The 16595-nt window shown below is 26.1% G+C and overlaps 4 protein-coding genes across 4 annotated transcripts; 2 read left to right on the top strand and 2 right to left on the bottom strand.

The window, feature by feature from the left end:
* Positions 1–1337: 1337 nt before the first annotated feature.
* Positions 1338–4062, bottom strand: LOC114131947 (pescadillo homolog). The gene is made up of 9 exons (XM_027997307.2): positions 3894–4062; positions 3601–3834; positions 3171–3542; positions 2960–3098; positions 2764–2903; positions 2436–2698; positions 1941–2128; positions 1730–1881; positions 1338–1663 (listed from the first exon to the last, which is right to left on the bottom strand). The coding sequence occupies exons 1-9, from the start codon at positions 3912–3914 to the stop codon at positions 1394–1396; spliced, it is 1779 nt and encodes a 592-aa protein (XP_027853108.1). The 5' UTR covers positions 3915–4062; the 3' UTR covers positions 1338–1393.
* Positions 4063–4162: 100 nt separating this feature from the next.
* On the top strand, positions 4163–6552 carry LOC114130660 (26S proteasome non-ATPase regulatory subunit 9). Its single transcript, XM_027995708.2, has 3 exons — positions 4163–4537; positions 5171–5270; positions 5365–6552. The coding sequence occupies exons 1-3, from the start codon at positions 4424–4426 to the stop codon at positions 5490–5492; spliced, it is 342 nt and encodes a 113-aa protein (XP_027851509.1). The 5' UTR covers positions 4163–4423; the 3' UTR covers positions 5493–6552.
* A 1613-nt stretch (positions 6553–8165) lies between these two features.
* Positions 8166–10065, top strand: LOC114132533 (uncharacterized). Its single transcript, XM_027998019.2, has 3 exons — positions 8166–8756; positions 9378–9697; positions 9768–10065. The coding sequence occupies exons 1-3, from the start codon at positions 8363–8365 to the stop codon at positions 9978–9980; spliced, it is 927 nt and encodes a 308-aa protein (XP_027853820.1). The 5' UTR covers positions 8166–8362; the 3' UTR covers positions 9981–10065.
* A 367-nt stretch (positions 10066–10432) lies between these two features.
* Positions 10433–12048, bottom strand: LOC114132733 (uncharacterized). The gene is made up of 3 exons (XM_027998279.2): positions 11332–12048; positions 10975–11220; positions 10433–10909 (listed from the first exon to the last, which is right to left on the bottom strand). Exons 1-3 carry the CDS (start codon positions 11875–11877, stop codon positions 10550–10552), a joined length of 1152 nt encoding a protein of 383 aa, XP_027854080.2. The 5' UTR covers positions 11878–12048; the 3' UTR covers positions 10433–10549.
* Between the last annotated feature and the right edge of the window lie 4547 nt (positions 12049–16595).

The following is a 16595-nucleotide window of genomic DNA, read 5'->3' as shown; positions in this document are numbered from 1 at the left end:
TGTTTTAGTTAATTCTAGGTATTTATAACCTCATATATCAAAAATAAAATAGTATTTTTACAGATAAATACATTAAACTTACCTTAATTTTATCATAAATTACATTTTTTTTTTTTTTTAATAAATAATTATTAAAATATAGATTAGTACACACCAAAAAACCTATAAGTAATAAATAATAATATACTTTTACAGATAAAAAAACCCATAAAATATGTATTTTATATTATAATCTGAAAAGTTTTGTTAAAAAATAATATATGCTCTTATATAAATATATAAAATATAATATAAAAAAATCACACTGCGGCTGTATAATAGATATTGTTTATTGTTGTATAGATAACTACAAAGATGTAATTATTATTTTGATATCAATTATGTTTGTTTACAATATAAAATGATTCTGGGGTGCATTTGAATATAATTAATCAGATTAGAGTTAACTCTATTGTTATCAGTGAAGTTAAAATAACCGTCCTATTTATATAGGGTTGTTGGGTTAACCCAGTCAACAACTGTTACCAAATGGTAATAGTCAACTCGATCATGCCAAACGACGCTGAATTTTTTAACTCACCCCAGAGTCAAGACAATTGGCCTTATTCTGATATTTTATGTGTTGGTAGTAGCTGTTTATTTTTCAATTAGTAATATGATAGATTGCACTAATTTTTAATAAAAACAAATCATATATACATAAATATATAATTATATGTATTGTATATTACCGATTCTTAATAACTTATACAACGAAAGTGAATACCAACTTGTTGAATTAAATTGGTGTGATTTTTAACACATAATTATTTCATCATTTATTTATAAATATAAATAAATATATATATATTATTATAATTATATATATATATTTTTATATTTTTATTTATTTATTTGAATAGTCCAAAAAAATCATTGATTTTTAAAAATACCAACTAGATCAAATTTGCTACAAGAAATTACCCACAAAGTTGAAGATAAATGCAATTTAAACATAATTGATGAAAAAAAAACAGCACATTTGAAAACCAATAAATTCATTGCTCAGCTCTAAGTCTAAAAATGGATGGTCAATATGACTTTAAAATTTAAATTATAAGGTTCATAGTTATGCATACATAACTTGATAATTATATAATATAAACATTTAATTCACTATTAAATTAATATTTCATAATTTACATTTTTAATTATTTTAGGCTTTGAAGTTCAAAGCTTAGATAATGTTTTATCAATTTACAATTATAATAAATTATTGTTATTGTTATTTATAACTCGACAGGTTTTTCTAAAAAAATGGTTATAATTACAAATTTGCATGAAATAAAAAACATACATACTAATCTTTCAACTGTTAAAAGATTTATTTTTTATAAATTTTAAATTATACAATTTACATCAATGTAGCAGCTTGTGCTCTTCTTGCTCTAATCTCTGCACGTTTATTTTCAACACTAGTTCTCTCGTGAATACGTCTTTTATATTTAAGTAACTTAATTTCTTTTTCTCTCTTCATTCTACCAGATTTCATACTCTTATATAAGTTTCTATATTTCTTTTGAATCATTTTTTCTTTGAGGAGTTTCATTTGATGCATTTCACGTCTAAGTTTTCCTTTATTAATTACTTCTGGTGTACCTGACTCTACCTTCATTTTTTTACGCTAAATAATTGAAAGAAAAAAATTAATAAAATTATGAAAGTGAAAAATTATAGCGCAATCATTTACTTTAATTTCAGCTAATTGTTCTTCAGTCATTTCACCATCATATTCATCTAGATCCTCATCATCGGCATCCATGGTTTCATCCTCAGATTCTTTTTTATCATCTTCAATATCTTCAATATCATTATCAGAAATTTCATCCAATAATTCTTGATCTATAGAAAATTAAAAATTAATTAGTATTTGTTTTTTATCACCAAGAAAAATATATTACCTTTATTTACTATTACAGATGGGTCAGTTAAGGCTTTCTCTTCTGGTGGAACGTAACGTTGTGTACGATATTCAACAGTAAATGGTGACAAATGAGGAGGTAACGGTGTACCAAGAAAATATTTATCAACTGGAATAAGTTCACGTGCATTTACGCAATCAAACACCCATTGTGGCTGAACATAATATCTGTAGAATAATCAAGGAAATATTTATGTTAGAATTATGTAATTGGATATTCATTGCTATTAAAAATTAATTACAATAAAACAATGATGCTGATATTGCTCATTAGTTATTACAGTATTATAGGTATGAGAAAAACTGAGTTTATCCAGTAATAATATTAACAGATAATTAATCTTATAATAAAAAAAAGTATATATTATGTAATATTTAGCTTATTTAGAACAGGGTTGTGGAATTGGTTAATTTTTTTGAAATTTAACTTTGAACTAAGATTGACAATTACATTAACATAAATAATTCAAATTACCTTGAAATATATTGTTTTTCAATATCAGGTCTGTCCACTATTTGATGAGTAATAGTTTCATCAGTTTCTGGAAAAGTAGCACCTTCAGGGAATGTGGTTTCATCCCAAGACACTTGAGCTCCAAAACATCTGAGCGCAAATACCAAAGGCTCTCTGGGAACTTCTCTGTTTAAGAATACTTTAAGTCCTTCAAACAGTTTCTTTAATTTCCTTACTTTTTCATATTCTTTACGTGCTTCTTCAGCTTTTGATTCATCACCATCCTATAAGCAAATTAAAGGTTATTTTTTTACATTCAACAATAGGTACAATTTTATCCATATTATACCATTGCAAAAGTATCTAAATCTAACTCTGCATCAGCAGGGTCTTCAACATCTTCTGCGGTTTTTAATAACGGTAAATTTAATGCAGCTACACGATCACTAGTTTCATTTTCTTCTAAAATTTCTTCTTCGAGTCTTTCAGCTAAACAAAATTATATTTTAATAATATTTAACATACAAACAAATTCAAATAATCACCATTATATGACCCAAGTCGTGGAGGATAGTGTAAATTTAAATTGTTGTAAAGACGGAAGTTTACAAAACCCAATGCAGTTGAGTAAAAATCAGCAAAAGTTGCCATAGTATAGAAATCAACCTCTTGCTTTTTTTGTGGCTAAAAGAAAGTTTATTGTTAGGTAGGTATAATTACGTAAATTATAATTGAAAAAATATAAAAAAATCTTACTTCATGTGGATAATTATGAGGAATAACCCAAGTAATAGCTTGACCTTTTAATTCAACTTGAAAATAAATTCCTTTGATAGATATGAATACCTTACGTAAAGCACGCGCAGCAATGCACACATGCATAAACTCAACAGTTAAGCGACGGCATAATGCAATTAAATTTGGAGGAATGCTTTTTAACTTTGGAAAAGTGGCAAACAAACAGCAAAGTGTTAAAGCATCGTCCATATCACGTAATGCATCAATAAATGTTGGGTATCGTTCTTTCACTACATGATCAATGGCTACACGTGGAATAGTATTTGCATATCGTTTTATCATATCTTTTTGATGCATCCCCTTGGCACGGCGTAATCGATTTAGATGTACCTACAAACGAAAATTATTATAAAAAAAGGTAAAAATATGTATTGTAAACCAAAGTTACTTGAAGATCTCGTAATTTCCATATCATGGGTTCGTGTAACAGAAACAGTATATCTTTTTTGAGATACAGAATATGTATACCACTTTTTCCTCTTTGAGCTCTCCGACGGTGAGCTGGCTCTCTCGGATAGATCCCTTTGATTATACATAGTGTACGAAAATCTTTCAACGATAGCTGGAGTTTATTTAAAGCTGCTCGCCTTGTGACATATCTGGCTCCCTCGCCGGATTGAAACTGTACAAAATATACATAAAATAAATGCACTTTGACGTCATTAAAATAATTGTACAAACCTTTTTCTTTTGCATAGGCATTTTAGTGTGAAATAAAAAAAGTTAACAGAAAATATTAGAAAATTGAACAAAAAACGTGCTGTACTGTTGTCACATTGTGTACAAAGTAGTCTAAAGAATTAAAGTGGCATAACCTCAAATGGTTCAAACTGATTCCCCATGCTCATATTTATTTATCTTTAATTTCGTGATAGTTTATCACACACTACAGCATTGATTATATTATTATTATTATTATTATTATTAATGTATTAAATAGTATGAGGGAGGAGTGCTTAATGCCTAAATTTCTGATTTAAAATTGATAGTATACTTGTCCGTGGTAATTGTTATTACTTATTTGACGAAATTTAAGTTGTATTTTTTATTTTACTTTCGAATAAAAATTAATTTATTGATTAAGCACTGTATGAAATAGAAATCATTTTTTCTAAATAGTATTTCTATGATAATTTTTTTTATATAATAGTCAACTAATAAACATTTTTTTTAATATTTAGTAATACCTATTTAATAATAATTGTTTAATCATGCCTTCTTTAATTGAAAACAAAATTGTAACTAGAAGAGAAATTCTTGACATGATGAATGAAAAGGAAAAACTTGAACAACAATTGAAATCTCTTCTTGAACTTTTGGAATCGGTAAAACGAAATTGAGTTTTTCTTAATTACTAGTTTAAACTAAATTAATTTATTATATTCATAAATTTAAGTCCATAGTTAAACATACATAGGTATTTAATTTTTAAAATATTTAAAATAATATAAATGCTGAATTCCATGTATAATTATCAAACTTTTAATGAACTATAAGTAAATTATTAAAATGTTAAATGTATGTTATAGCCAATATTAATGGTATCTTAAACATGATTGGCCTAACAATTGTTATTGAACTATTTAATTGTTCAATTATTTATACAACACAACATCTGTTTTACATAACAATGATTTTATGATCTGTAACATTTTTGTTAAAAAAAGTTGTGTCACATATCACTTTGTTATTTACTTATATATCTTATTATAATATAGTAATCACATATTTTGTCGTAGCATTGAGTTTTATTTCACATTTTTTTTTCATATTATTTTATTAAGTTTTACTAAAAATGATTTATTTAGGCTTTAAAGTACTAAATGATATGTATTTAAGTTGAAAATAAAAATTTCAAGTATGTTTCAAATAATGTTTGTTGAAAGACAAAAGGACAGATGTAACTAATTTATTTTAAGCAATAAAATAATAAAATATTTATTATATTTTGAATTTAGCATAGAGTCAGTATGGAAGAACCTTTAGTGGATCCCCAACTCTTTCCTAGGAATGACGTTGATGTATATGAAATAAGATTATTACGTGTTCGTATTATTTGTAAGTACTAAATGTTTCTGTTAAAATAAATAATGTATCTACTTTTTCTTAGTTTTGTTATACTGAAATATAATGAATTCCATATTTATTTTAGATATACGTAATGATTTGAGAGCCATAATGGATCGTATTGAAAAAGGTTTAAATGCTTATTTTACGCAAAACCACACACCTGAACAACACTTACCTAATGGACATGGCAGTTTAAAACTAGATGAATAATAACTCATAAAATATACATTTTGAATATTATAATTTGTAAATACACTTAAATAATATTATTTAAAAACTAAAACTTAAAACTTTTATTCATAATTAATATTTTTTGAAACCGAATATTTTTGTTGTCACAAGTGTCTTTAAGTAACTTGTGTAGATGTCATAAAATAGTACTCTTAATGTTTGTAAAAAAACTTTTTTTGTAACAGCTAATGGCTATTCACCAATCCCTTTTTTAATAAATAAATTGAAATAAAAAAATTATAGGAAAATTTATTAATTTTAGAGTGATGTATATTAAATTTGGTAATTTGGTAGGGTTAAAAGTACTATATACGTATATTATTACTATTGCTGCATATAGTTCTTCTTCTATTTAAAAATCTGAAACTTAAGCTGGTTAGATAGAACTTAAAAAGTTTATTATAAAATAAAGATAATCAATCATCAATACATGCAAAATAAAATTATTTATATGAATTGATGTTTATTGATTATTGAAACTTAGGATATTCCAACTACTGAAACACTGAAAACATATTTAATCGTAACTAAATTATATTGTTGCAAAATCCAATTACATAATTAAAAGCATTTTAGGTATGTACTATTAGTATTACATAGTCAACGTGTAATCCAATAAAAATATACACTTTTATTTAGGTATAATTGATTTTATTTCTTAAAAGTATTTACAACACAAGATCACCATTATAATATAATATGACCCCTAGATAGCCATAATAATTAATGAATATATTTATATATTACAACATCAATTTCTTTCAAACTGTCTCTGGGATCTCTAGAACTAGTGTGTGAGACTAAGTTGGATACAATTTTATGAGAGAGAGAGAGAGAAAGAGAGTGTTGAGATATAATCTTAATATAATTACTTTTAAGCTAAATAAATAAATTTAAAAACCATTTAATTATTGTCACTAGTTATTTAAAGTTGTTTACTTTAAATTATATTACATGGTGATAATCAATAATTATAGAATGTAGTTATAAATGAAAAAAGATTGATGTACAAATAAATATTTAAATGAAGATTCTGGTATCAAGGCATTCCCTTTCAAATATTTATCCGTCTTACCCTTATCTTATCTGACTTGTTCTAATGAAAATGTCTATACTCTCTTGCCGAGAGTCTGGACAGGTTTGTTTCACTGGGCTTTCTATCAAAAATCTTCTCTCCAAAACAGGTGATTACTAGATGAGCTATAGCTATCATGTGCTGTAGTAGGAAGAAACAACGGGTCTTTATCTATTGCACAGATCCAGTCTCTTGGCTAACAGGGTGTCGGGGTATAGTTCTGTGTTCTGCCTATGATAATGGTTACCTAATGACATAATATGAAATTCACATTCTTACGAGTTACGACTTAGAAAATATTATATTTTTAAACTGAGTGTGTTTGTAAATGACAAATACTGTCTTAAAATTATTTTTATTATTTCATTTTATTCATACTTCATCCCTGTCTATAAGTAAGACATTTAAGTATTTAACTTTTAACATACATTGTAGATAGGACACTAGATTTTACACTGACAATATAATATTATGATATAAGAAAATTGACTCCAAAGTTTTTTTGTTTATAAAGTATGTCGATACAGGTCATTTATTACCTGACAAAATATAACTAATAACAAAATAACTTATACGATTTAATAATAATTTATAATACAAAATATATTCAGTAAAAATTTAATTATCAGAATTTAATTGTTGATGATATATTATGCATACATGATTATTGAAAAAAAAACAATTCAAAATTTGTATTATAGAATTATTAGGATTAAAATAATTTATTCATTTACTTTATACTGTAAATTGTTACAAACTTATTTACTTATAAGTTATAATTATTTATGTAACAGCACTCTGCAGTGGCATAAATTATTCTGTGCAAGTGTTAGTCTGTCGATATCAAAATGTAAAACAAGTAATTTAGTAATGTGAACATAACGAATTACAGCATGCATGTATTTAATCACAATAATATGAAAAACAAACCATTCTTCCCCACCTCGTAAATGAAATAGACTATAATTATATATTTATAAGTTATGTTATATATTATTAAATATACAATATCATAGTACAATAGTATATATTATTATATTATATTATATTCTAACTTATTTAGTGCCAACAAAATGTATTTTTGATTTTTCTACTTCACAATTTAATGTAGGTATCTATCTATTTATGCATAATAATCTAATTTTTAAAAAATTTTTATTTCAATATGCAATAACCATAAAATATGTAGAAATATGCAAAAATAAAAAATTACCATAAGTTAAAACTACCTTTTATAATTTTTAAAGATGACTGACAAAAATATGAAAAGGAAAAAATACACAATTGCAATACTTGCATTAAAATCCGTACTCTATTTATGTATATTATGATTTATATGACAATTTTTCCGAGTCTAACAATGATTGAATGAAATTTAAAATATTTTGTTATTTATAATTTAGCTTTTTTATTTGAGCTATTTTTTAATTTTACAGTCAACAGTTTTGATAACATTTTGAAAATATATTTATTTTGGTCACACTGTAGTACTGTACGTATATCATATTTGCCAAACGTTTTCGAACTATATACCTACCTACCTACCTACTTTCTTTTTGTTTAAACACATATCATAGAAACCAGGTTTTTATTTTTTAATTTCCCTCTCTACTGGCCCTCTATTTTTCTTGATAGTTGTTATACTTCTAATATTTTTTATTTTTATCATAACTCGTATTATATATAAAGATTAAAAGTATTACATTTTTAAGTGTTTTAGAATATTTTTTAGACATTTTTATTAATTATGTCTTACAACAAACGTAGTTGACCAATGTCGGACGTAGTTTTACGGCTGAAATGCCGTTCGGGAACGTTTCCAATGACAATTCCTTTGAATTGTTCAATATCTATTTTAAAAGAGCAAGTGTCTATACTGAGTGAAATACCAGTGGATAGCATTAAACTATTGTTTGGCTTTCCACCCAAGACCATACAAAAATTAGAAGGTACTATTGAAGATGCTGGTCTTAAATCAGGTGATACAATCATAGCTGAAGTAGATTCAACTAGTACGAGTGTGCAACAACTCAAAGTAAAAACAGAGAGTAATACTCTAAAGCATGTCACAGAACAAGAGGTTGGCAATGAAGTGCCGTTAATTTTGCGTAAAGTTGTACCAGCCGATAATTCTTGTTTGTTCACCAGCTTAGGATTTGTGTTAGGAGGTAATATTTATTTAATATTTGTATTGTATTGTGAATATTTTGTAGTTTTATATTATTTGTTATAATACAATGAAACCTCTGAATACCGGACACTCTTGGTCATCAAAATGTTGTCCTCTATTTGACGGTGTCCATTATTAAGAGGGGAAATAAAATGAGTACATGTATAGCTGTTCTCAAAATGTTGTCCATTATTTAGGGGTGTCTGTTAAAGGATGTTTCATTGTATACCAAATAATAGGCACCTACTTATTTAATTGCTTTATATTTATCAGTTGTCATCATTATTATGTATTTTCCTGTTAAATAATATTTGTTTATAATGTATTTATCTAGATGACTTGATAGGTAATGAAAATAATTTTAACTCTTAATTTTTAATTATGTTTGTTGCTGGTAATAGATAAAAACAGAATGAATATTTTTTGTACTTAACATTTAAACAGTAATTTTATTATAGTTAGTCATTTTCATATTTGATTAATTTATTAGTAAAATTTTGTTTTATTTTATCAATAGAGAAAAAAAAGTTTTTAAGTTGTAGATGTATTTAAGTTTAGTGTAATGATGATAATATATTAAACATAACTAATGCCAAGTATTTTTGGTTATGTTTTCTAGGTAAAATTGATTTGACTAGTGGTAACTACATGCGTGAAATAATAGCCAATGCAGTAAAAGATAATCAAATAGAATTTAGTGAAGCTGTACTTGGTAAACCAAACGAAGACTATTGTGAATGGATACGGAATCCCAATTCATGGGGGGGTGCTATTGAGGTGTCTATACTGTCAAACTTCTATGGCATGGAAATCGCCGTAATTGATACACAAAGCGGTTCTATTAGTAAATTTGGTGAAGATAAAGACTATCCTCATCGAGTATTCCTTATTTATGATGGTATACATTATGATCCATTGTATTTGGAATCTCCAGCTAATGTAAGTCATTTTTTTTATAAATATCCTACAATATTAAATCTTATTTAATTGTATTTGTTTGTGATTGCAGCCTGAAGAGATTCAAACATTATTCCCAACAAATGATGATCGCATGTTAGATGCTGCTCAGATGTTAGCTAATGAAGCAAAGTCTAGTAGACAGTATACAGATGTAAATCGATTTACACTTAAGTGCCTTGATTGTGGTTGTATTATGATTGGCCAAACACAAGCACAAGAACATGCCAAATTAACTGCTCATACTAATTTTAATGAATACTGATATCTTCATAACTTAATATGCAATACTTAATAGAGTTCAGTTATTTTTGTCTTTAATTAAACTTTAGTTTATATATTTACTATAATTTGGTTTTTTATTATTTTACCTAATATTAAAGTAATTCGATGAATTATTAATTCTATTATGCAAAAAAATGCATTGTATTATGATTATACAATCATGATGGAGTAGAATAAATTATTTCACCATTCGGCATAACTTTGTTGATTGGAGGAGGAGAAATATGTGAAGATTTAATTATACCTAAGTGGCGGCTTTACTTGACAAAAAATGAGAATTATCAAAAGAGTTAAACATATACAGATATAAATTTGTTTATAAAATTAAAATTAATATTAACAATATCAGTACAAAATATTTCAGGAAAATAAAATACTCATCAAAATAGGTAACATCTTCTGAATTAAAAAAAAAAAAAAAAAAAAAAAACAGTTATTTAAAAATTATAATTAGTTAATATAAAAAGATAATGTTTTTTTGATTTCTTCAAATTAAATATTTTGAATTCTGGACGGAATAAAATAAATCACTATGGATAACATAAGTTATCAGGTTTCATTTTTTTTTAATACTTTTTTGGTAATTTCTATTAAATGTATATCATTTCCTTTCATAAGTTCGTAAATATCTAGCTCATTGTTTTGACCTAAATCTTCAAGTGGTTTGTGTGTACAATTAAGTTTCCATTTTGCAGCAAGTTCATCAATTCCATACTCTGGATCTCTTTCATGATAAGTTGTCATAAACTTGGCCAATGGATTACGTTCTAATAAAAATGATATAGTTGCAATTAGATCTTCAAACAGATTTGGTTCGTAAAAACAATCTGATCCAATAATCAAATCAAATGGTCCAATATTTAAAGTTTCACGGAAAAAGTAGCCCCACTGTAATCCAAGTACTCTTATCTATGTATAAATAATCAATATTATAAAAAAAATAATTAATACAAATAATATAAAAAATCATTTACTTGTTCGGGATATAAGCCATTCATGTAGCAACATTTCTGAACATGTTTAATAGTTCCAGGTATAGTAGGATCATCAGTTAATGTAACAATAGCCCCACATTTAGCAGCTACTATACCAGGTAAAGAAGTTCCAGAACCAACTTCTAATATTTTTTTTCCAGGCAATTCAAGTCTATGTTCCCATATAATCCATGCAAGTACAGGTGATGCAGGCCATACATAATAATGATAATCTCCTTCTAGAGCCTTCAATATAAATATAATTTATGTTAGATAATACTTTTTGTTAAACTATTGAAATTAATTGAATTGTTTAGATAAAATAATAGGTTAGTCAAAATTCAAATATTTAAATACCTGGGGTATGGAGACAAGCAAAGAGTCATATTCATTTACTGGATTTGAGCTAGTAGTTGCTTTCGAACTATTTATTCTTTTAGTACAAAATGTGAAATTTTTAATACTGTATTGAAGACCTTTATCTCCTTCCATCCAATTTTCTGATATGGTCGAATTATATCCAAGTGCAAACAATGGTTCCGACGTAGTTTTAAACTGTTGCGGTGGAGGTTTAATAGGATTAATAGTCCAATCTAAACAATTTGGTGGTACTTGTTCAGCGTGTGGCAGTCTTAGACTAGAAGTTGATGGGTAAAATGGCTGTGTAGGATTTACCGCTAATGGCATGTACGAAGGAATTGAAGGAAAACTTTGACTGTTTGGCCAGGGTGATAGCGGTACTGGATATGTAAGTTGTGCAGTAGATGTGGACGGTTGTCCTGGATCCAGTTGAAAGTGGTAAGGAGGGAACTGCAGTTTTTCATCAGTGTTTGTTCGTGGATGGTTTTCATCTTTAGATGTGGATGGTCCCGGTTGACAAAATGGCGGTAAATCTGAATTCATAACGACAACAATATACTTGAATTCAAAACATTTTTAAAATTATTAATAATATCATAAAAACACATTTTAATAATTCATTTTGATAATTGAAACCGTTGAATAAGTAACAACTGCCAAATAGAAATGTTATACAATTTCAAAAACAATGTTCTTAAAATTTAAATGTCCTTATTAAAGCTTATCAACAATATTGTTGTATTCTGCGTTATCAACAAGATAAGCCTATCTATCCGTGTGCCAATAATATTTGTCTACGATAAGTCAGTGGCGCAATAATTAATTTAAAATTACTTCTAGAAACAAGTTTTAATACCAATGTAGAACTGAATTATTTAATATTGGACTTCATAAAAGTTGATTTATTGTTATTACTCTAACACAACTAAACTGATAATATATATATACATAAAGAAACTAACTAACCTACAAAGGTTAGGTGCAAGAACTACAAAACTATTAAGTAAGTAGGTACCTATTAGAAATTAGGATAAGTATTATAGTCAAACAGTCAGTATAGATTATACATACCTATTTGCCGAAATGTAGCGAGATCCATAAATGACTATTTAACATAATATTTCCATCATTGTACATTTTTAGCGCCTCCTCCAAACAACTTTTTTACAAAAAAGATAGGTAGGTACATATATTATATATTGTATGTTTGAGTATTAATTCAAATTAGTTTTTTAATTATTGTTTATTAAATATGTCAACAAACTAATGCTTTTACATTATAAAACATTTTTCTTGAGTTATAAATGGTTCAATATTTTTTTTAACTCTCTTTTATATACGTGAATTATTTTATTAAAATCTATAGGTATTACAATTTACATGTTATTAATACAAGTAAATTTATTTAAGTTTCAAAGTTGGTATAATGACAATATAAAAAAACAAATCACCGTAGAATTTCTTTTCATAAATATATCAATAAATATGAATATAGGTATTGACAGGAGTTTAATTTTGAATTTTAACGTATATCTTATATTTAATAATAATAATAATAATGTTAATACATTTTTAAAATTATTTTTAATACATCGGTGTAATATTATGATAATGTCATGTACTTTATATCGTAATTATTTAGTAGGTAATAGTTGTATAGTTGTATAGGGCATAGGCATTAAATAATATAATGTACCTACCTATTTTGTGTATTATTACTATTATTGAATGGAAATCTATCTTGAATAACCTGAATTTGTCGAATTTTTATGATTTATATTTATATAATATGGTATAGCTACTTTGAGCATATTCTAAATAAAATGTTTATTATAATTATGTTAATAATAAATAACACTGGTAAATTTTATTTTGGGTTTTGCTGAGACGCCCTTGGACTACACCAATCTCACCAAGCCGAGCTACTGCTCTGCATATTAAATTTGGTACTTATATAAATATAAAATAAAAAAATACACTGTGTTTTATCACAATTTTAAGTGCCCTTAAGGTTTTGAGATCTAACATTACATGGGTTTAATATTTTTAGGAAAAAAGAGTCCTTGGTAGCATGAATATTGGGAATTATATATACCTAACATAATACTATAATAGGTATTATAGGTATATTAAATGTATAAATTAAACTCTTAAAATCTCAAATCCCGGAGGCTGGAGTAATAAAAATATATCCCTTATTGAAAATCCTGGCTAGCGAGTTTCGAATAAGTCGTCAGATGTTTAATTTTCAGTTTTTGTTTCTATACCTGCTACCTGCATAAAGTCATCAACTAGTTGTCACTTTCAATGAGTAGGTACACTGTAAGTACCTATATTTTATAGAAAGGAGGGATCCAAACACCGTATGTCACAAATAGTTGCATTTGAATAACTATATAGTTTATGCCAATAACTATGTCAGTATAATATTTATTATTTTGACGTTATAGCAAAAGTAACTATAATGATCCAATAAATCCATTATTTATTCAAACCATTCAGTTATCATCATTCATTTGATATTTTTATTGCAGATCACCTAAGCGTGTCTGAAATAAATTGAGTCAGATTTAAATTATTTCAAGGTCTTTTTTTTTGTTTTATTTTTTAATTATTTGAAGTCAACAATAGAATAAATTAATTCCTGAGTTCTTCAAAATTAATTTAAAAAATATTAGTAGGTATACCTAAATATTTTTGAAAGTTCTTAATTCTACATTAAATATAGGTGATAACGTATATTATATTATATATCCATATATTTGTATATATTCACATATAAATATTATGCATACATCAATCTTATAGTAGTGAGGGGGGCGTAAACTCTTATAATAGTTTGAGGGGGAGCGCCCCCCAGGTTGAGAACCTATGGTATATAACATTATCTCGTAAAATACGACTTCCGCATCAAAACGATTAGAAACACACGACCCTAGACGAGGATCCATTTTTTATGACTTTTCTTTAAATTTAAGCATTATTTTAAGCTTGTATTAATTTTTCGAGTTTTTTTATTAATATTCTAAAAATAAATACTTAGAAAAATCGAAAAATTCAGTTGTCTATAAATATCTCAAAAAAGTCAGAATATTTTGAAAATTTAACCGTGCGTGTAGATAACTATAATATAAAAATTTGGTGAAAATAAATTTCATGTACCTATTTACAGTGATTTATTTTTGAGTAATACCTAACTATTTAATAAAATCGATTTTGTTAAAGACTTGTTTTGTGTAAAAATTTCTGTTTTTCAGTAATTTTTTTGTGGGTTTTCCCGATTTTTTTGAAAACTGCTAGAAACTTCTTACTTTTGACTTGTAGAACCCTCCAAGGATATTCAATTTGCCATCGGAAACCACCCCTAAAGTTTTAAATTGAAGCATTATTTCGACAAATTATGGTGTACTCGGAAAAAAGAGATCATTGTAAAATCAATACATTCCTCACTCCATTCAGAATCTAAAATTATTTGCATAGAAAAAAAAATGAAATTAAGTAGCTGATCGCATAAAAAATAATAATATAATTAAAAATTGTTTGATGATAGATGAATCATTGACAAACTGTAGCACAGAGCATACAATTTATATAATTAAACAACTTTTAATGTGCAAAATATTTAATAGAACAAAATTATTTATAAGACAAAACGCACTGTGTGACCAGGGGCAGTCAATAGACCCCACAGCCACTTGTTATCATTTTTTTAAAAAAAACTATTTTTTCGTATTTTTCACAGAGCAAATAAACTTCCATCGTTTTACAAATGCACAATTTACTTCAAAGGAACGTCGCAATATCTTTTAGAACAATAATAATATGGAATATCTCCGGATTTCATGTCAACCGCCATATAATATTGTTTTTTTGAAAAAATCACATTATGTACAATACTTGATGGAGGAGTAAGTTTTCATATTTAAAATTTTAAGTGTATGATCTAATGCGATGACCAATAAAATATGTACATGTATAAAAACGTAAAAATGTCAAATTTATATTTATTTTTGGGCCCACATCCATTTGTTGTAATTTTATTTTTAAAAAACTAATTTTTGTTTTGTTTTTTAATTCCCAAGTTGAATAATATACTATGCAATGCATAGTATGCATAGGTTCTTTTATTTACTGTGTTATAACTATGCAGTGGCAGTTCAGAAATCATGCCAAGGTTCTTTGATTATATGCTCTGTAGTCTGTACTATAGTGTCACAGTTAGTTTACAACCGTTGTTTTAGTTAAATTTGTAACTGTGCTATATAATTGTTATACTATGTGTAATTGTACATTGGAAAATATAAAAAAAATAATAATAATTAAAAAAAAAAATTATATGCATAAAAGCTATTTTTTCCATATTTTGATATTATTTTATAGTATAAACTTAATATTACTCAATTAGTAATAAAATAAAATCTTGAAAAATAAAAAAAATCATTACAATATAAGGATGACTTTCATACAACTATCAGAAATTTAAAAAAAAACTCCACAGTCAAAAATATTTTAGAAAATCTTATTAAAAATGTTATTTAATATATTCCTAATATTTAAAATTCTTTGTAAATGATAGTGTAGAGACTTAAATTAATGATCTTTTTCTTAGTTTTTTCCTCAATAACTAAAATATTTAAAAAAATTAGATATAAAACAAGTATTGATTGCTCCCCTTAATGCTGCATTAAATGACAATTTTCCCACTTTCAATAGTAGGTATGTAACTTTTTTTTAACTTTTCTTTATTTTTATTTACTATTATAGAAAAAAAAATCACTGCATAGTAGCAATATAAATACATAATAAAATATACTTAGTAATATAGACTGATAAACCATCCTCACCCATACTCCTTTTTTGTAAGTAATGATTTATCATTGAATTAAATATTAACATCTCTATTATATATAATATAGTAATCTACTATCTACTCAATGACGAGGTATACTTGACACCTATTTTACAGCAGTGGTTACCTACTTTTTACTCTTAATATTGATACCTAGGTATTAAAATCATTCAATTATTCAAGGGATTATAGGTGCCTATATTAAGTTATAATTTGTTCATTAAATGTCTAGTCATTAATAGATAGTGTTTAATTGGTTTTTTGATTATTAATAATGAGGCTTATTCTGCGGTTATAAAACTGTCATTTTTTCTGTAACACTTGTTACGTCGTTTGATTATCGAATCAAGGCACAGTTACAATAAACAATCTAATGGAGCTGAAATATAAAATATAACATTTGGTGGGTGTG

This window comes from Aphis gossypii, chromosome 1 (assembly GCF_020184175.1).
Source record: "Aphis gossypii isolate Hap1 chromosome 1, ASM2018417v2, whole genome shotgun sequence".
NCBI classification, from domain to species: Eukaryota; Metazoa; Arthropoda; class Insecta; order Hemiptera; family Aphididae; genus Aphis; species Aphis gossypii.
Note: the sequence above shows the minus strand (reverse complement) of the source record. Positions and strands in the feature narration are given on the sequence as shown.